This window comes from Nothoprocta perdicaria, unplaced genomic scaffold, assembly GCF_003342845.1.
Source record: "Nothoprocta perdicaria isolate Ctin4 unplaced genomic scaffold, notPer1 scaffold_66, whole genome shotgun sequence".
Classification (NCBI taxonomy): Eukaryota; Metazoa; Chordata; class Aves; order Tinamiformes; family Tinamidae; genus Nothoprocta; species Nothoprocta perdicaria.
Genome location: NW_020455932.1, coordinates 1,071,832 through 1,093,351, shown reverse-complemented (window position 1 = coordinate 1,093,351; position 21,520 = coordinate 1,071,832). Strand labels below are relative to the sequence as shown.

At 49.2% G+C, this 21,520-nt stretch overlaps 1 protein-coding gene across 1 annotated transcript in view; it reads right to left on the bottom strand.

Annotated features, from left to right (window-relative positions):
- The window catches only part of GTF2IRD1 (GTF2I repeat domain containing 1), a 43,729-nt gene extending 25,535 nt beyond the window's left edge, over positions 1-18,194 (bottom strand). The window contains exons 1-9 of the mRNA XM_026050204.1: positions 18,072-18,194; positions 15,878-16,019; positions 10,968-11,114; positions 7,085-7,268; positions 5,427-5,737; positions 4,682-4,771; positions 4,009-4,092; positions 3,351-3,534; positions 1,550-1,575 (exon numbers count right to left, since the gene is read on the bottom strand). Coding sequence (XP_025905989.1) covers positions 1,550-1,575; positions 3,351-3,534; positions 4,009-4,092; positions 4,682-4,771; positions 5,427-5,737; positions 7,085-7,268; positions 10,968-11,114; positions 15,878-16,019; positions 18,072-18,194 — 1,291 coding nt within the window. The remainder of the gene's footprint in view (positions 1-1,549; positions 1,576-3,350; positions 3,535-4,008; positions 4,093-4,681; positions 4,772-5,426; positions 5,738-7,084; positions 7,269-10,967; positions 11,115-15,877; positions 16,020-18,071) is intronic.
- Between the last annotated feature and the right edge of the window lie 3,326 nt (positions 18,195-21,520).

The window sequence follows — 21,520 nt, the reverse complement described above, 5'->3', positions numbered from 1 at the left end:
GTCGTGCAGGGTGATGTGTAATTAAAAGCAAAGCCATAATTAATGACCTGGTGACATCCAGTTCCTTCCTCCCGCAGAGATTCCCAGCCCTGCCGCCAATGAGAGCCCCAGGAATGGAAATGTCTTGTACTATAGTGGGGGAAAGGATGCAACTGGTCAGCAAGGAGGGAGGAAAAGGGGCATTTAGTCACCAAGAGAAACCTCCCCTTTACCTTCCTCAGCCCTCAACAAGCTGAGAGGCCCTAATGAAACCTCGGCAATGCCCTTGGGGACAGAAAGAGCAATCTGAAGACCAGTTAGGAAATGAAAAAAAAACAGGGAAGACAATGGATTGGTGCTCGGAGGAGGTGGGAACGAAACGATGCTGCCTAAATGCATAGATGCCCTCTGGAGCACCCTTCACCAGCCTTAAAGCCCCCTTGGACACTCCATCCTTGGGAAGATACCACCCGCGGGAATGCAGAACCTTCTGTCTCCATTCCACGGGGACGGGTATGGCAATAGCCCCTGTGGCAACACCAAGTCTTAAGGACGTTATCTATTCACCAAGAGGCAAAGAGCTCCTTTTAATTGTGCTCCCGATGGACTCAAGCCCTCTCTTCGCAGCGCTGAGGCCCATCCCGAGCAGCCACCCAGGGGAACAGTAAAACCAGGCTCCCCGGCAGCGGCAACGGTAATTAAAGGGTGAGCAAAGCCGCCCGCAGCCGCTCGAGACGCCGGCCCCGCTGCAGCTCTGCTCCGCCGAAACGGTGTCCGCGCCGGAGCGGCACCTCCCGACTCAGCAGCTGCTCTGGCAGCGCTGGATCTGCGGATTCCCATTGAGGAAATGCAGTTTGAAGCTTCCACGGAGCCTGCGGGGCTGTCTCCGCCACGCTCACAATGGAACGGAACGCTTTTTCCCCGCTGTTTCTGGCGGCACAATGCAGAGGGGGATGGCGGCAGCAAGCTCTTCTTCATGAGCAAGTGGTGGGATCAGGGCTTCCCACTATCCGTCTCATTTTATGGACTACAAACCCTTTCAAACGGCTTTAGAGGCAGAGGATTAAATGTGTATGGGGAGAGAAAAAAAAAAAGCAGAAGAAACCCCCCAGGATTTTGTCCCTGGTAACACTGATTCTTGTTCTTTTATTTTAAAGCAGCTAGTAGCTGGATAATGTAAGCACTTTTTAGGAAAAAAAAAAAAAAAAAAGAAAAGACTAATTTACCAGTGAGGAACCAGCAGTGATTTTTCTTCCCCATGAAAGCACAGAAATGTGTCATGTGCTTCCTGTAGATGAGATTTGCCCTGGCGCAGAGCGCCAGCCCAGCCTCATGCACCAAGTATTTCCCACTTAAGTCTCCAAAATGATATTTGAGTGGTACACAGGGCTTGCGTGGACCCCGGGCAAAAGCAGACCTTGCCATGCCAGGGCGTGATGCAGACAGGAGCCTTTTCCTCCCTGAACATCTCTACCTACATCCTGCACTTTCGCTATGTACAGGCAACATTATTACAACCCAACAGTCTGTCAATCTGCAAGCAATAAATCAAGGAGCATTATGAACATACCTGTAAAAATTCTCTCATCAAACATCCTGGAGGGAAAGAGAAAAAGAAGAAAGAAATCGGTGCTTCTAATGATTTTGCTTTAGATTTAGTATAAAACCAAGTCAAAATATTGTTATTTTACTAATTTCATTTAAAAAATAACAACTTCAAGCTTGTTGGGCAACCAAGCAATCTTACAGTATGGGTTTTCAACTGAAGTACCTCTACACCTACTTACAAGTCATTCTCTTCATTTAATTAACTTATTAAACAGGGTTAGCTTCACCAAAAAGGGAACCAAAGTAGCTGTTGCTAGGTTTTTCCTCATTGCAGACCATTCAACAATTTCCATTGGAGTGAAGCAGAAATATTTACACTCTTTCCATCTTGGGGGGAAAAAAAAAGCTATTTTGGACACCAGGCTTCTCCTGCAGGTGGTATTTCAGAGCTGCCTGGGACATCTTGCATGGAAGTGCTCAGAAGAGCAAAGCATGCTCAGATAGGAACTGCCAGCAGAAGCAGGAAGGAACCAGATCCCAATTGAGGATACAGATCCCTTGAAACCCTTTTCAAGAAAGATATGGGGTTTTTTTTTTGTTTGTTTGTTTGTTTTTGAGAATAAAAAATACAACATTTCTGCAATGAGATGTTTTGGGTTTTTTCCATCCCGAATTGCAATCCCTCAGAGTTTTAACATGCAGGCAGACCAGGGGACAACAGGAATGAGGTTGGGACACATGGGCACCCTCTGAGCTGCAAAATTCAATCACAAATTCTACCAGCAGGGCTGGCACTGCTTCTGCAGTGAAATCCTCCTTGCCCTTCCTCCATGTGGGCAAGCCTCGTGGGACACAGCAATGCTTCTGTGAATGCAATCTTTCCAGACATTTAGAAACTTCTTTGCTTTCAGGATGCCCAATTCCTACTGATTGCAGTGATTTTAATGCCTTCAAGAACCTTTGCCTCGTTTTGTCCTTGCTTAGCTGCACAACATGGGAACACCACCACTTTGGTACAGACAGGGACCTATTAAATATATTACAAAATGAGACTCTCCAACGGAGGAGCAAGGAGGGATTGCATGCTGTGCACATAACCAGGAAAGCTCCTGCCCTCTCCCTATCCCAGGGCAAAAGTAAAAACTGGGATACAACATTCTGTACTTAGATAATGAAAAAATATCCAAAATGTAGAAAAATACCCCACAAAAGCACAAGGTTGAGGGCATTTCAGCAGGACTTTGACTGCAGTTGAAGTGTCCTGTGCACCCAAAACACAGGGTGGCAAAATCCCAGTCTGCCCAGCCTTGCCACCATGTCACCACCACAGCGGTGACCGTGCTTATGTGGCTCCTGATGGACATGTGGCTCAGCCACACTGTTAGCAAAGAGGGAAAGAGATGGAAAAACAGGTCTCAGTGAAAAAAAGTAGTGCCTTCCTTACGTGTGCACAACAACCACTTAACTCGTTGCAAGAAAGAAGGGTAGAACAAGTTTTAGATGAAAAAACACCAACTTTTTTTTTTTTTTTTTTTTTTTTTTTTTTTTTTTTTTCTTCCATTCCCCAGCCACCTCTGAGGTGTGGCAATTCCCACTGGGAGCCGAGGGCATGGATCCGTCTTGGAGCAGTCATTCCCGGGAGCCTGAGCAGCAAACTGGCTAAGGCAGCACTGACAGCTGAGCCGAAGGGAAGAAGCAGACCCCGTGAGCCAAATGTGCTGCAACGATGACATTAATGCTGCATAGACCACCAGCTCGTGCCCGGAGACTACGTTCAGAGGAGGTCACTGGTGACAGAGGACGCTACCCGGCTCGCCACGTACCTTTTGATGACAAAATGGATGTTGTGCCTCTCCTCCAGGATCCGCTTGAGCTTGGGGACGCCGTAGGTGCAAGGCCTTTTGAAGGGGATTTTATCGGGGATGCCGATGATTTCCACGGCCTCTGGGTCACAGGCAATCTTCCGGTAGGGCACGGGAACCATGTGGTCTAAGCCCAAGGCTTCAGCTGCAAAGGCAGCACCCGGCGTTGGCTTAAGCGTGCGCCGAGCGACCCAAGCCCAGCCAGGTGGCCATGTCCCAACACGCTTCCCTCATGTACAGGTGAAAAGCAGCAGCCAGGATGATTGCAATCTCCTGGTTTTCCACCATATCGGTATTAAACAGGGGCAGCAAAGCCTCCCCCTCGCCCGTGGGACTTGGGCATGCTGACTGTCCCCCGCCCGTGCTGCCTTTCCGCCCTGGGACATTGCACAGCCGAGTTAGAAATTCCTTAACACGGGGGATGCCAAAGGGAAATATTGACATAACCTTAAGAAGCAAGGCAGCGACCGGGAGCTGCTGGGCTACGGGTGTTAAAGAGAGAAGGGAGTTGTAGCATATGGCTTCTGCTGCTGTGTTAGGGAACAAAAATGATTGCTATATAATGATATGCAAACCACAAGCACTGCAGATGCATAATGGGATATTAACTCCTACTCACCATATCTGCTGTTAAACAGAATTTGCACGCACTCCCTAAGGGTGTTGATATCTTCAGTTTCTTTTATAAAACTGTCCCACTTATCTATCAAAACAAAATAAAAGAAATAAGGAACTTCCATATGGTTCACAGGCAGCAGATGTACTTTTCTCTTGCGAGGTGCTGAGAAGCAGGAATCAGGCTTTGCTGCTTTAAAAATAATCATTTCCCCCTTCCTTCCTTCCTGCAGGAGCCCAGCAGACAGGGCCTGGGCTTCCCCTCAACCTCCCCTGCAGCCACGTGAGGGACGAGCTCCAAAGAAACGACCCCCTAGAAGATTTCAGCCCCCAAAAACCCTACAGGAGAGGACAAGCTCTGTACGCAAAGCACCCTCGAAACGCATGGCAATTTCACAGAGCAGCTTTTTGGTGCCGTCTCTTTCTCAACTTTCCCACCCCCTTTTTATCCTGAGGGTTTTGTGTGAACACGTCAGCGTTTGAGGCCCATGCGCTCCTTGGGCGCAGCCAGGGTGGGCAAGTAGAGCAGCCTCCTCCCTCCTCGTGGGAAGCTGCTCGTCATCCTCTGGGCACCTTGGTCCTGCCAACCAAGGCCTGGACTCGACAGGAAGGGAAATCCTCCGTTGTGCCATCTGCCCTGGCCCCCACTGGCACCCCAGCGCCCGTGGAGCACGTACCTGTCTTGTCATGGACAATGGAGAAGAGGATGCGCTTGGAAGAGTGCACGTTCTGGATGAGGGGCCCCCCAGCGCCTGCTGCTTTCTGTCCTGGACACAAGGAGAGACAAGGCCAAAGGGATGATAAGAGGCAAATCGAGGCAGGTGCAGGGGACAAGAGGTGCTCTGGGACTCCCTGGGGACACCTGAGAGTGTCACCACCTGCCGGTGACATGCAGGGTGGATGCAGGGCAGCATCCCTTATCATCTAAGGGCAACACCAAGACCGGGAGTCCCACTAACCCCCATCATGTGCCTCCAAACTCCTTAACTCTCCTCACAGGGTAGCACCCATCACTTTGATGAGAGCCTTTCATGAGGACCTCGAATGCTGCCAAGGGACAGATGAGGACCTCCAGAGGAAGCAGCTTGAGACTGTATCTTGGGGCTTTGCTCACCTCCAGGGGGGCGTATGGCCACGTTAAGGGCAAGGGCCAACCTCCTGCAGCTCTAGAGAGCTGGGAAAGACCCACGCTCCATCACCTTGCCTTCAGAGACGAAGGTGAGCTGGAAATCGCTCTGCAGGTTCAGGGCAGCCAGGCCGCACCCTCAGAGCAGTGGGAGCTGCCCCCACCACCGCACCATGGGACGCACCCATGCTACAGCAGCACAGTTCGAGACCACCCAAACACGGCGGTCTCTGCCCTTTCCGCTTCGGTGGCCTTTGCACCAAGCCCTCCTCCGAGAGCAAACTTAAGGCTATTACCACAGCAGTCGCTGTACTCCTGTGAGGAAGGCACCTTCAGGTCTCCTGAGGGCCTGGCCATCAGCACCTCGCTGGCTGCATTCACCCCGTGCACGACGGAAGACACCTCTTGCTTTAGGTCCATGGCAATCTGCGTAGGCAGCGAGACACCATATAAGAAATTGGTCATGGCTACAGCGGACGGAGTGTCTTGACTGGTGGATTTAGCGATCTGGTTATTTGCAACGGGCTCCCGGCCGCCTTTGGACGCTAGGGAGGTACAATTCAACTCTACACTAGGGTTCGGCTCTCTGCTGGGCTCATCCGCTGGCCTAAAGGGGAGAGAAAGAAGAGAAGAGGAAAACACAGGTTCCTTCAGGTCCACACACTGCAACTAGCTTCGGCAATACATGCTGCGACCCACGCGCGCCGAGAGCTGCCGTCCTGCCCAGCTCCTGCCGCAGGCAGCGTGAGATTCACTCGCCACCATGATGCTCTGCAATTGGAAGCAGAAAACTCCTTGAAACGGGGTGAAAGAGCTGTCTGGAAACCTGGAGGCACCAGTTTCAGACGCAAGCTGGGTTGAATCAAAACTGCTCACACTGTTGGCCTTCTTGGGCCAACATTTAGGTAGATGCAAGCAGGACAAATAAGCTAGACAAGCAAAAATTGGAAGATGGAAGTGTCCAGGAGTCGTGTCCAGGAGGGTGGAAAGTTTTTTTTTTTTTTTTTTTTTCCCCTTTTTGTTTCTAAAACTACAGCTACCATCTAAATTCTTCCAACTTTCTCCTGCAGCCCTCTGCAGCACTTTCTTCTATGGCAAGTAGGTCTCATAACAGTTCAGAAGGGTTATTAGCTGGGGCAAACCAGTCTAGCTTTGTAACTTGGGGCATTTAAGGAGTAAAACTATCAGTAAAACTACCCATTGACATTATGGACGTTCTCAGCTCTAAGGACTCCTGACAAGACCAACAAGGACCTCAACCAATCCAAGGACGAATTACACACCAAGGACACACATGCTTTACATGAGACATGCAGCCATCATTTCAAAAATAGCTTGTCGTACGTGTCCTACTTTTAGCCATCTCTGGTTTTTCAAAAGTGCCGAACCTTCAAAATAAGCATTTGCTGGTGCTCAGCATTTCTCTGAATTGAACCAAGGCGCCTGAAGATAGGCAAACTTCAGGAGAACAGAAATCTGAATCTGACAGTTCCTTGTGAAAACATGTTCCAAACAGCCTGGAGAGTTCATTCCCCTCCATTATCCCAGCCCTTCCCTGTCATCTGGTGTAAAATATTCATTTCAGCCTAGAAAGAGGTTTAAGGCATTTACATTGGAAATGCCTTTGGTGACGAGAAAGCACTTAGCTTAACACAGATGAGTTTTTGGTGGAGAATAAAAAGTGATGTGGTTAACCTTGCACGCTTAGATGCAATTATTAGGTATCCTTCCCATTTTCACTTAATAGAAATAATCTCGAGCCCACTAAACACTGATAAATCTCTCTGCAAGGCTGGATATTGCAAGGCTGGAACTACGTGGCAGGGATTGGAGGTCTTGATGGGGGGAAAACAGAGGGCTAGAAGCCAAAATACCATGCGTGCCATGGTGGCATTGCTGCAGACCCAGACCGACATCCGTGCCCTCCATCCCCTTGGGGCGCTCCTGAAGTTACCTTTTTAGCCTGAACCGGATACTGTGGCTGTGCTCTAAAATGGCCATCAGAGATTTCACATCGTACTCCATGGGCTTCTTGAAGCTGATGCCCTCAGGCAAGCCAGCGACTGCCAGCAATCCCGGCTCTTTCAGGAACCTCTCATACGGCAGGGGCACCACGCTGCTCTTCCCAATGGCTTCACCTGGGGGACAGGCACAAGGACACACGACAGAAAATCACTGGCCTTTCCAGGCAAAGTTTGCAACCTCCTGCAGCCACAACAGGGCTGTAGGAGATGTGACAGCGAAGAAACGTGACAGCACCAGCAGCAGCACGCCACAACTGCTCCCTCCGAGCAGCTATTAGAACGAGATCATTTCCTAAGTCAGCATTTAGAATTTAAGGATCTGCAAGCATTTTATAAACATTAATTAATAAAAATCTCAGCAAATCCAATAAGTAGAAGGCCCTAGGTTTCACCATAGAATCGTTAGCCAGGTCCCTTGGCACAGCCCCAGGCTCTCACAGCGATGCTGGTTTGTGCCAACCCTGGCGGGAGCTGACACCTGACAGAGGCAGGATGAAGGGGTTGCACTGATTTTGATCTCATGTTTACCGAAACATTCTGGGGATCTTACTCTCGTACTTTCTTATTTAACTTAGTGGTAGAAAGTCCTAAGTTTTCTTCCATTTGACACTTCAAAAGTATTGTGAGCATCGATACGTTTGAACGCAAAAGACCTTCAGTGGTCTGAAGAACCTCTCGAGAAATCTCACCACTTCCCCTTGGCAGAAGGGCACGCAGTTCATCCTCACACGAGAGCCCCAAACACACAGCACTGGCTCAGTGACACAAGAAAAACACATGTAATCTTTGCACCTTTCACAGCAAAAGCACCCTGAAGAACAGGGAACAAGCTGCTTCCACTTCTCCCATCAGCGAAAAACAACCATTTCCAAGAGCATCACAGTTGCACGGAGGTTTTCTGAAACAACTAGAGGCTAGGTGCCCGAACCTGGCATGCTAAAGGGAGCCTCATTTCCAGACAAGGCACTTCCTGGTAAAATGAGCCCCTCAAATCTTTCAAGAAGAGCCAAAACCCTTGAGCTGCTCCCCCTTAGAAAAAAAATTACTTTGGAAACCAACCCAAACCACTGCAACCAATAAATCCAGTGTACAAAGCATGAAGCAGAAGAAATAGCCGCGCATGAATGTGACCTGTCTGGCAAATCAATATCCAGCTGCAGAACATCTGGCTACATGGCAAGGCTTCCACTCCTTCATCTCCAGGCTTTCAGGGATCTCACTCCATGCACTATGATCATGCTAAAGAGAATATGGGACCTTACAATAGCTGTGGCATTTTATACTGCTGATTTTAACTTTTTTTTTTTTACACCTGCAGAAGATCTTGCAGAAATCCTCAAAATCTCGTGGCACTGTCAGTAAATCCTTATTAAAAATGATTTCTTCAACACGTTCTTTGAAGCAACGCACAGTAACTAATGATGTGAGACTTGCACGAGCCATCAAGGTTCCTTATAGCTGGGACGGATAATGTTTTAATTAAGCCAATAACAGAAGTTTCAAAACAAACCTTTGAACCACAACACTGCAAGAACATTTTCCAAAAGGTGCTAATTGATTCCTTGCCTCAATGCATCCTCTTGAGCATGTTTTCACTCCCCATCATCACACCCCTTGGCCTTGCTGGCCCTTGGGGAAGACATGGGCAATGCCCACAGCACCTCCTTATTTATCCAATGCTCATCAACTCCTGGAATATATTTTTATGGGGAATGCGTTACTGTCAAAGTGACCTTCAGCCAGCCTCACGCTGCCACAGGGAGGCTCATGGTTTAGCTAAGGAGAGACAATAATGATCATTAATGCCTGTTTAATAGAACTCGGCGGTAATCAGTCATTCCAGTGGCGTGGAGATTACCGGGCTCTGGAGGGAATATGTGATCTTTTGGGCTGCGCATTTTCTAAGATTTGTTTTCAATCCCTGTTGATGGGAGGCAACTGAAAGGATAAAGGAGAGAAAGAAAGCAGAAGAAAGATAACTGTTAATTTTCAAGAGCCCTGTCAGTACTGGAAACAGAATCACCCTGAGGAACCTCCTATCTTTGGCGTCAGTTCTCTGGAGTCAACCGATACATGGGCTTCTCCATGTCTGAAACAGGGAACGTGCCCCAGGGCCTACAAACGCGCCCCTCGGTTCTCAGCAAAGCCACCTTCTCCCCTAAATTCAGGGGAAGATGCTATTGCTCAACACCTAAAACCTTCCAGGTTAGCATAACCCAAGTCAGGTCCTCCTTCTTTGGGAGGGAGGGAAGATCTACTTGCCAAAGAGGAGTCTCCGCCCAGCAGATTGCACCATATAAAGACTCAACAATCACAGAAACAGCTTTTCCTTTTCAAATTAGCAGGAAAGCACCAAGGCTAGATGTAGACCTGTATCTTCTGGTGGCAATGACAAGGCCCTCACCACCAGCCTGGGGGCTCCAACCTTCTTCTGCCATGCCCTTCACCTAAGCAGCACCTGATCCCATCAGCAGCAGCAATACCCAGCAGCATGAAGCAAGGCACCATGGTGGGCCTAGGACATCCCTGCTGGAAATGGCTGCTTCAATGGGGACCTCATCCAGCTTGTACCTGTTCCACATGGAAATGCACCCCCACCATGCCTCAAAAAACACAGAGCTTCTCCAAACTGCTTCTAATATGAGTGTTTTCTATGCTGGGGATTCAAATGCTAGTGCACTCTGGTCATGTTTTTTATACAATTAAACATTTATATGATATAAGAATAATTCACGTATTCTCAAGAGGCCTTTAAAATGTAGCTTGCTCTCAGCAGATGGATAACAAAAACTCCTCATTCAGCGTAGGGATCTAACCAGCTCTCTAATGAAATTCCTAGCTCATTCGTTTGGCTTCTCTGCACTTCCCTTTCCTTGTGACTTGGGCTGAGCCTTTCAAAGGCAGAGAGAGGATTTGATTACCCTCTTTAATGGGAATATCTCGTCCAAGTCCTTTAAGTGGTTTTAGAAAACCTCAGCTTCCGATCATTAGTGTCCTTCCCCCGGGGAAGGAACGCAGTCTCCCTCGCCTGTCTGCAAAACCCGCAGCTCCTTCGCTGGGTGAGCTTTAAAAAGGGAAAAACATCAGCAAAAACTGCCCCATCTTAGGTAGGAGACATAGGGTAAAAAGAAACCTGAGCTTAAAGCAACAGGAGAGCTGAGCTTGGAGGTAGGGGCTGAAGCTCAGCTCCCGCTTGAAACTGCAGCAGCCCCCAAATCTCTGCAGATTGGGCCCAGAGGGAGCTCGGCAACCCAGCGGGTTACACATCAACCACCATATGGTCATCTACATTTTAATTGCAGGATCTTTATGGCTAGGGATGATGCATGTGCTGGAACGGGACCAGCTCACATCTTGGGGCTGAAGCTGTGGGGCTGCCTGCTAGGAAAAGCATCTTTTTCCTTTTAAGCAGGCTAGCTGTAGGAATGAGCCAGAGTGCAAGCATTTGCAAAAGAGGGGTCGTAGGAGCGGTGTTGGGGATAAAGGTGCATTAAATAAATAAAAAAAAAATTAAAAAAAAAAAAAGGAAAATCACATTTGGAGCATGCAGCGGCTGACAGAGTGCGCTTCGCCTGCAGGGTAATTTCGGTTTTGGCCCTTAATGACCAGTGTGGGGAATCACTTCTTTCCTTGTTTGCCTGCAAAGAAGAAGGCCACGTGCGGACCCAGTTCCAGAGAGCCATGCACGTTAGTCTCTGGGAGCCCTGGTGCTGCCCAGGGCATAGGATGTCCCACGACGGCTCCTCGGCATCGGGGAGCCTGGTGGCTGCGGCAGCAAGCAAAATCCCCAAATGGAATCGTGAAGGTTCTTACTATAAAGCACATCAAACACTTCCTCTACCATCTTCCTGAGGAGGTAAACGTCTGATCCCTGCTCCGGCGAGACCCGGAGCGCGTTCCGCCCGCAGTCCTTGGCCTTCCTGGGCACCTCCGCATCCTGCTCCTTCCTCTGCTGGAGCCCTGTGGGAGAGAGGGGACAACGTGGGAGACGCTAACGCCACGGCAGCTTCAACTGGGCGAGGTTTGTCCCCTGTTTAATTAACGCTTCCTCCCTCCACCCCCATGCCAGAAAAAGGAAAAAAAAAAAGGGCAAGAGAGGAGTAAGATGCAAAGACGGTGCGGACACGCTTCAGTCCCACACACCTCTCCCTGCCCTGGATTTTACACATTTGGCTCCACTGAAACCACTGTGATTAACTGGCCGACGTATTTCTTTCCCCTGTTTTCAATCTGCTTAGCCTTCAATCTCCCCGGAAAGAAAATCCGCCTTTCTGGGAGGCTTTTTTACCCTTCAGCGTCACGTAGCTCTGTAATGCCAGTTATTTCCTGCTAATTTCCCCCATTAAACCTCAAATAAAGCATATCTTCGGCAACGACTTCCTTGCATCTCTAAATACACAGAAAATTAAACACTACAAGTGCATTATTGCCATTCTATCTAAACCTATTCACAAGGGATTTTCAGTGGCAAAGGACTAATTCTTTCATCATACTCCACAGGCTCTCACCAGCGATCCGCCTGGATGCTGCTTGACTACTTAAGGAGGAACTTGCAGATGCCTTCAGCTTGGCGTTGCAAACAAGCCCCTATGCACAGAGGAAATCCAGTTACTGCTCTTTAAATGGAGTTGTGGCTAAATACTATCTGGGTGATGTAGGAGGGCAGTAAGCAGATGGTGCTTTGCTGAAGGAAGCTTCCATTGAGTGCAGCATCGGCACTGTAGAGCTGCAAAAAGATTTTGGAGGGCGAAACAGGCAGCAGGACCGGACCTGCTTAACACAGCAAGCTTCAGATAGGCCTCAAAACCAGCTTGTCTTGGGATCATTAAGCTCGATTTTGGCCTGGGTAACAGAGGAACCTGCCCCGGTTGGGTAAGAAGTGCAGGGATGTGCCACCGCTCTGGACTGCACACAGGTCTGCTTGTGCAGGGATGCAGATGTGCAGCCCTCAAAGAGCGGGAGCAATCAGATGCCAGCTCGTAGCCCAGCACAGGAGCTGCTGTGGCCAGCAAGGGCAACTGTTCGTGGCTGGTGGACAGATGGGAGGTGTCCAGGTGGTCCTAACACCAGCCAGTACCACAGGCATGGAAAAGGGGATGCCGATCCTCATCTACCTGGACAGTCTACACCACAGACACCCTCTAGAAATGGCTTGTTAAGGTAGCTCAGATGCTCTGTGGCAACAGTTTGGATGCAAAAAGGATGACAAAGTACTTAAAAAGACTTTAAAAAAATAAATAAATAAAACAGAGCAGTTCTGGGCCATGGGTAGCATTGGTCAAGGGTGCCCAGTGCAAGACAGGAGAGCCAGCACAGCTTCCTCGGCACGTGGGGGAGGGAGGCAAAACATGTCAAACGCAGGGAAAAAAAGCCACCAAAGGAAAGAGAACCAGTTTCCCAGGTCCTTAAGAAAGATTAAAACCAGAAAAAGTGAAAAAGAAAATAACACACAGCTACATGGCACATGCGCTAGCCAACAGCCGGCCGTGCTGTTTCACATCTTCCTTGCCATTTCATGTCCGCAGCTTTCTTGTTTAAAAGAAAGCCAGCTTCTCATGAACTTAACTTAGAACAGACCTCGATGTAACCAGCTACATTTTACAGCTCTCTGAAGCCATCTGTTATCTCTGCGACCAAGCGGTGTCTGCCCCAAAGCGCCGGGCAGCATCTCTGTGCTCCCCGCTGCAGACTGCCCCTTCCTTGCTGGCACATCTCAGTCGCTGCAAGCCCGTGTTTTAGTGCCCCTAACTCCACTGTCCCACGGCACAACTGTCCTCACCACCTTTGATGAGGCCACCAAAGACTCCTAGCCACACAGGACCACCACTGGCAATCGGTCTGCGAAGTACAGCACAGAGTATCCTGCTTTTCTCTTGGGCACAAAAATGCCCTTTTCTCCCTCAATATTTTATTGAGGGCTCCCCGTTGTTTCTCTGTGGCACAAGGAAACACTCCCTGTAAAATATTCCTGACCCGGCTGCAAAGGCTGTGAAATCTAACTGGATTCACACCCACCCACGACTCTCCCCTCCTAGCCAGGCACCACTTCTTCCCTCTTTACATTCATCTTCATAATTGTCACGTCCCCCAGTACGTCGGGAAAGGCTGGGCTGGAGCTTCAGATAAATGAGCATGTTTGAGCGAGGTCTGTGTGCCCAGAGAAACACGGCTCGCTAGATAAGAGGCTTCTTATATCTTCCAGCGATGTCTGGTTTAGATTATTTTAGATTCTGTCTAAAGGGGCAGCTTGACTATAAATCAGAGGCATTTCCAGGGATGCTTTACAATGCATGCCGGTTGTAAGAGCTTTATGCACTGCAGTTGAGCCTTGGCCATTTATAATTCAAGACAGAGTTACCGCGTTTCACCCTGTCTCACATATCAGCTGCTTTGTCAGAGCCCCACGATCAAAATTTTGTGATCGGTACCAAACGTTACAATTTCGTTTTCAGTGGGGCAAATTAAGCCAAAAGAGGGGAAATCGGGATATAATTGCAAGTGCCTTGGCACATTTAGGCTTGCCTTAACACAGTGCTAGGGGACTGGCCACAATATACGTATACGCATGTATACACACAAACGCACACGCACAAGCACAAATATATATTTATTTCTTAAGGTGAGATTTGCAGGCAGTCATCAGACAACGTGAGCTCTAGAGAGGCATAGTTAGCCTTTTATGTATTAGATTTAGCTTTCCCATGCTGCCTATCCGGTTGCAGCCAAAATGCTGAGTTGCTTTTCTGCTTCTGTACGTGGTGGGAGGTGGGAAGGGGATGCGGCAGAATCACCCACAGAGGTAGAGACTTTCTTGAAATGCCTCCTGCCTAAAGACATCCGCTTGCAAAATTAAGTACATCAAGATGGAGAATGAACGAAGGTGGCTTTCTAGGAGCTAAATAGGACAAAGTTCAGCATTTCCACCCCCTAGAAAAGAGAATAAGCAGAAGCCGAGAGCCGACCCTTGCAGGGCAGCTCTTCCACTGAGCCAGTGGCTGCAGGAGGCTCCGGGCGAGCCTCGCTGGTGCTCCCAGCACATGCGCAAGGAATAACCCAAGCAGACAGTGACCCTGGCAGCTTTACAGAGCTAATGTTTTCACTACAGTGAACTGTGCTTGAGCAATTTCTCCACGGATTAGGCAGAAATATGGTTTCTATCAACACCAGGTCATGCATGCACCCAGAGAGATGCAGTTTGTTGCCGTCTACCTTGGTGTCCCTGCACAGGGCTGCAGCGCTCAGTGCAGTCAGTGTGTTGAAACAAACCTGCTCCCTGTGCTGCTTTTGAGCCCTTCACTGCTGCTGCAAGGGCACAGAAGCTGCTCCTGCCCAATGCAGCCCCTCCTCAGGACCCAAAGGCATAAGCTGTGCAAACATGGGGCTGCTCTTTAAAATATTATTAAAAATCAAGCTTTTCTTCCTAGCTCACAACAGCTGCAGGGGCTCAGGTGCAGAGCAAGAAGCCAGAGGGCTGCAGCATTGGACTTCGAGCATCGAACGAACTGAAGTGGTTCATCAAATTGTGATTTCCATGCCCCAACCTAGAGGGTCACGCTGAGCACCCAGCACACCGTGCAACCACCTGTCTCACCCTCTTAGGCTTTGGCTTGTCAGTGCAAAGCAAAGTCCCTTCCCAAAACATCACTCCCCGGTGCTGCCAGGAGAGGGGAAAGCCAGGGAAAAGCATCCGTCAGCGTGCTGGGGATGCGGCCACCAAGAAAACAGGTCATCCCTTGCAACGCACCTCCTGTTCCTCCTCTCGCATTGCCTCTGAAACCTGATGGATGTCACCCCCAAATGCTATCCCCAAAACTTGGTCTCAATCAGCTGGGCAGGTAGCTGATCACTCCACGTGATCCACCCCGATTAGAAGTGAAGCACCCAAAACACTGAGCAGTAATCATTACTGCGGATCGGATCATTATGGAGACTGACAGATAAGAGCAACGCTCCCCTTTCACTTCAGACGTGTTCGGCAACGTGCCAATGATGGGACATGACCAGCAAGGCTAGTCTCGAGTTTGCAGGGAGCGGAGGACACTGACGGAGGAGGAGTCTGCTCCCGTCTTCCCACAGGGGCAACATCCATCCCTCCGGCGCAGCAGTGTCCCTCTATCGAGCACTCCTCTGCCTCTCCGGACACCAGAGAGCAGCTCCCAGAGGGCCTCACATGCAGTGGCAGTGCTGGGAGGGGATAGGCCTCGGACCAGGGATCTCAACACATCCCTCCTCACACACTGGCCTGGAAAGACCTCGCAAGTCCATGGCCAGCATCGCTATTCCCGCTCCCTGCGGCCTGCTCCCGATCCTACGGTAAAGACCCAGGACCAGACAAAATTCTTGAGCTGTTCCACGATTTCCAGCTCCTGACTAACCACTAGGATGAACTACTTCTGATAATTCCTGAAAATACATCCCCTTGACACTAGTGGTGCTCTTAGCAGAATCCATCCACCCTCAAACTCCACAGCATCCCACAGGGACAGAGTCCTCTCCAGGCCATCACCCACGAGTTCTGGTGCCACCTGAGCAAAGGGTTTGGCCCTTGGGGGACCCTCAGCAGACACAAGTGACGTTCTGGATGCAGGTTCAGCCCTAGCTACACTCTCCCCACCACCGCATGAGCGGAGATCCCTTCCACCAGCAGAAACGGCCCAAGAAACACGCCCGGCGCAGACCACCCGTGTCGGGGCAGATCCTCGGCTTCTCGCAGGGCTACTCACGGCAGAACTTGTGGAAGTCGGCCTGCAGCTCCTTCCGCGCGCCCATGAAGAGCCTGCCCTTCTCGGTACCCAGCACAAAGGTGCTCTCGGCGTGCACGGCGATGCAGGCCACCTCCGCGTTGAGCTTGGAGAGCGCCGAGCACTGCGGTGAGAGGCAAACAGGTTAGCCGGGTTCAAAAGCGAGGTTCTTCTTTGGGTCAACATCTTCCTTTATTTATTTATTTATTACGCCTCAAACTGTTTAAATATTTGAACAACTTTAGGATGCCGCAAAGCCTTGGACACCTGAAATGAAGCTGCTGAAATCAGAAGTTTATCCTATCATTTTGTTTCAATTATTCCCCCCAGAGAAGTAACTGTTTTATACATTCCTTTCTTTTATATAAACCACTGCCTTGAAGAAATAATCCCTAGTTTTAATATATAAAATATATATATAAAATATATATATTCATATATTATTTATATATATCTATATATACATTTATACATTACATATTAATATATACTACTAATATATTGTGTATTAATATATTATATATATTATATTCATAACAGGGGAAATAATCCCCCGTTATAAAATAAGGAGCATGGGAATTTTATTTCAGCTGCAGAACACTGCAGGGTCTATGGTCAAAATCTGGATTAGGCGAATGATTCTTCCCATGCGGTTATGCAAAACATTAAGGAGTTGGAAAAGGTTTCCTTCATTAATCTGCTTTACGTAATGCATGCTTCCTGGCTATATATAATATACAGGGATATGCATTTTTATTATTATTTTTATAATTGCTACGCAGTGTCTGCAATGAGTCACATTCCCATAGCTACAGAAATGGGGATGATGCAGACAGCACCCAGGGTCCAATGATGAGGAGATAAAGTGACAGCAAGAAGGACTTGCCCTCATGTAGTGGAAGGTGCTGGGTGACTTGTCCAGATGTTCAGAGGGTCCCTGCAGGACAGGGGTTATTAACTCAAGATGTGATTTTTGGGGGGGGGGGGGGTTTTTTTATTAGTTATTAGGCTATTAATAAATTGGACATACTTCTTTCTCAACTACTAATAATGATGACAGCTTCTCACACAACACTTCTCTTATTTTTTTTTTTTTTTTTTTTTTTTTTTTCTGTCCCCAATAGACAGTAACCACTCCAAAGGTGGTGCACTTTTCAGCGTGCACAGGCCATGGTCCCGTTATATTTATTACCCACACCTACACAAGCGGGTTTCAGAAGAACAAGAGAACAGTTGCAAAGGCAACAACTGGGAAATCAGGAAATGCAGGAACCAAAGCGGTTCCAGAGCAACTCAGCTTCCTGCTCCTTTGGTCAAGGTGCAATTTGGACAGCAGTAGCACACAGTCATAGAGAAGGAAGCCTAGGATGTACGTGACAGCACATATAGGAACTGTCCAAGCCACTTTGAGTGCTACAGCTCTGGGCAACAGTCTTTTTATTGGGGTGCAGAGGCCCAGAAAGAAGCACATTGCGAGAAATACGTAGAAAATAGGATGCTCTCAAGACAAATATATCGAATAAAACATGGCTGTAAAAGGGAGGGCTGTTTAGCACTTCACATTTTAGTACACGTCTGTAACACACTTCCCCTTTTTATCACATTCACAGTTAAAAACAAGATTAGCTCCGGTCCAAGAGACTTAATCCAGACAGTTATCTTGTTTATGTAAGCAAGCCTGACTTATGTAAGGTTTCCATTGGGAATTCGACGTCAAAAGATATGAAAGTTCTTTTCTTTGTTCTCTGAGATAAAAGCCATTGTTCTCCTGTTGTGTAAAAGCTCCCAATAACATCGGTAAAACATCAAGAAAAAAACCCACAACACCCTACACTGAGTTGCTACCAACATAAATATTAATGGGAAAACAATACCCATCTGAGATTAACTTTAGCTGACTTTATGATGCTCACGGCTGTCAGGATAGGGATGCAATTTCTGCTTCCAGCTCAACGCCTTTTGCTGCGGCGGTAGTGGCAGCAGTGAAGGTGACATCCCTGACACCCAAATCCCAGGCTTTGCGACCCAATTTGGTCTCCAAGCTTCCGTGGCCCTGGTCCCATCTCCAGCAGCTGTAGGGATATGGGTCCCAAGAGGGGACATGGAGCCAGGCAGAGCCTAGCACTAGGACTGAGGTCTTTTCTGTGCAGATGGTAGAAGAGGCAGTCCCGCTTACCATGGAGTCTAAAGCGGACACTAAGCTGGTAACAATCTCATCTTTCTGTGGGAGAACCATGTTCCACTGCTCTGAGCGGGTGTTGCCAAGAGCCACATCCAGAGACTTCCCTGTCAAGGCCATATTCACCTGAAAAGAGAATAAAAACATGAAAACCAAAGGGTGCATTTGTGCCGTTACTCGCAGGGATTGGAGCGGGCACCTCCTGGCTGGAGATACGGCCAGTTTCGCTGTGGAAACAACAGGATTTGGTTCACCTATGTAAAAAAAGGTCATAGCAAGCCAGATACCCAGCACACAAATTATGTCATTTCTGACAGAAACAGCGGAGTAAAAAAAAAAAAAAGAATAATCTGGCATGACAGACACTGTAATCAGAGCCTTAGTGGCTGGAAAGGCCATGCTGGCCAGACTCCCCTCCTCTCCCTGCCTCCTCAGCTCACCAGGCCTGATACCCCAGTGACGGGCAGCAAGGCAGACCCCGCTGGTCCCCTACTCCAAGGACCGGCAGCCTCGGGCCAGGCCTCCCAAACGACCCGGATGGGGCAGGCGTGGGGATAAACTGTCCCCCGAGCTGAGCGCGGAGCCGCCGCGGGCGCGCGGGAGCACGCGGGCAGGCGCAGGGACGCAGACGCTCTCGCACGGGGCGCTCCCGAACGGCCCTTCTGCCCAAGAAGGGTGGCAAATTAGCCAGCAACAACGCGGAGCTGCTTGAACCCGACTGTAAATGACACGCTCGAAGCTGCAAGCGGATAAAAGGGGCCAGCGAATTTCTAATGAAGCAGGATTAGGAAGCAGCGGAGGCGCGCGGGGCCTGCCCAAGGAGTACGAATGAAGCTCGCGCTCGCTGTCCTTAACTCCATGTGCTGCTTGGGCAGGAAAGGCGGCCAAGCCAAGGGTGCAGCCGGCTGCATCCCTGGCATGGGCCAGGGCTGCCTCCGTGTCCGCTTCCCCTCATACTCTGGCTTGCAGAACAGATCTGCTGACTTCAAGCTTGATTCTTTTCATCAAATTAGAAAAAACTCATCATAGTTCAGAGGGGTCTTAGCTACAAAAAAAGCTGAGAGGTGGATCCAAAGACACAGGTGGATCCATAAGGATGTAGCTAAGAGCAGGGATTTCAGGTCCTTGCCCACCACCACCAGCTCCTCATCTCTACTTGCTCAGCTGGAGGCCAGCAGGGAAGAAATCCCTTTCACCTGGCTAATCATCTAATAGGTAGATGGAAAGTCACTTAAATAACAGAATATGACTTAAGAACACAACTGGACTTTCAAAAGCAAACTGGGGAGCAGTTCTTATAAAACATTTAATTGCTTATGGTCACAAACAGCAGTGACAGTGCACTTGGCAGGAGGAAAAAAGACAGAAAAAAAAACTTTACAGCAGGCAATAGGCTTATTCAAATCAAATTAAGATGTACAGCCTGCCTAATCAAAGGGAATGTAATCTTTAGGAAAACTGGGGTAAACCACGACCAGTGACTGGCCTCCCTGATGCCCCAAGGGAACAGGTAGGCTGTCCCCACAGCAATCCTGCAGCCCAGCACATGGGGGACAAGTGAAGAGGGCTCTGCAACGCCCCAGACCCAGGTGGGCCGCCCGCACAGCCCGCTGCGCGGCTCCTCTTGCAACACCCTCATTTTGCACTTCAAGAAGTCTGGAAACGATGATAAATTTGGCCCTGGGCAGTTTCACTCGTGAATCACTGGGGCCGCCAGGAAGGAAAACCAGGCACCTTTAGAGGAAAAGTGCTGCCAGGCCACGAGCTACGGCCACCTTGGGCTTCCCAGCGCGGGCAGAGGTGGCGAATACAGCTCCCCAAACTCTCCTGTTTGCATCAGCTAATTCTGCTTGGTCGCTCGCCCAGAGACACGCATCACCTTTCCAGCACCGGGATAATTGCTGCAAACTTCATATCTCTCCCAGAAATAAACATCCTCGAGTTTTGCATGCTGCGTCACTATTTCCAAACTGCTCAGAGCAAACAAAACCGATGGGGGGGAAAAGAAAATCCCAAAGGAAATTTCCATGCAGAAAGCTGCGTTATTATACAATTCAAATTATAAACAGGTACCCACTAAATCACGACAAAACAAACAGGATTCACGTAATCTGAGGCCCCAAAGCGAAGAAGTCCAAGTCTGGCCTTGATCATTCTCGCTGCAGAGCAGCACAGGGCGCAGACCCAGGCAGCCCAGCTCACGTCCCTGCTCTGCACGGGCAGCACCAATTTCCACTCTCACAAGACACTTCCATTCTGCAAGCGCAGCGTGCGCCTGCGGATCAAGTCACTGCATGTCTTATTAATCACTTGTCGGCATGGAGAAGGTGGCGAGAGCGGCAGCTCTTCCCACTGTTTCCGTCAGCATCGTCACTGTTTCCTGTGGCGGCCGCCGGAGAGGTTCTCCGGCGCTGCCTGCACCTCCTGGTGCCCACGGCTCGGGACACAGTGTTGGGGGGTTTGTGACACGGGCTGTAGGACAAAACAATCAAAAGCAAGGACTCCAAGTGCACAATATTGACTTGAAGACTGGAGGAGTCTTCCGACCACCTTCTTTTTGCTCTTCGTTTCATGCCCAACATCAATTTCCAGCTGTCCTCCACCATCAGAAGGAATGCTCTCTTCAAGCAGGAGCTGGTACGGCCACGCTCTGGTGGTTCCAGGAGATGGAGGCTGAGGAAGGACATGTCTGCCCCAACGGGGAGAGCTGGCGCCATGTAGAACCTGCTGCCCTCTGCCCAGAGAGCTTCTGCATCCCTCCACACACACACGTGTGCTCCCACAGACACCAGTGGCCTTCAAGATCTTGCTGAGAACATGTTTAGCCCTTGTCCACCCCACACACTTCAATGCCTGCAAGGAGGAAGGCAATGCTTAATGCAGGACCAAACCCAACACTCTTGGACATGCAGCTGGGCTCCTCCATGCCATGCTTTCTACCGGGGTCAGGGAAGGAAAAAACATCTTTATGGAAACTGCATACGGCTAAATGCATTTATGATTGGGAAAAACGTGAGTCCCCACAAGGACTTAGCTTTCCCAAAACACCAGCACACAGGGAGATAAAAGCAGCTGAAGGCTCAGGAGACACAGGAGATTCTCACTTAGCTTCCTCTTGCACATCACAGACAGTTTTCTAACAATTCATGGTTTAAACTGAAAGGACTGATTTTTATCGCCCCTTGCATTTCCACTAAACGCAACCCTGGCAACCTCCACAACATTAAGTATCTTCCATAACGCTAATCCAAAGATGACACAAGGCCACTTAAAAATATTTTCAAGGGAGGAAAGAACCTGGTGCCCCATCCTCGCTAGCCAGACTGGAAGCTCCCGAGAGCCCAGGTGGGCCAAGACACTGAACCGAGATCATCTTCCAACTCCTCCCTTAAACCAGCGACTTCATCCAACCACAACAAAATGGAGAAGAGCAGCCTACCCTCAGC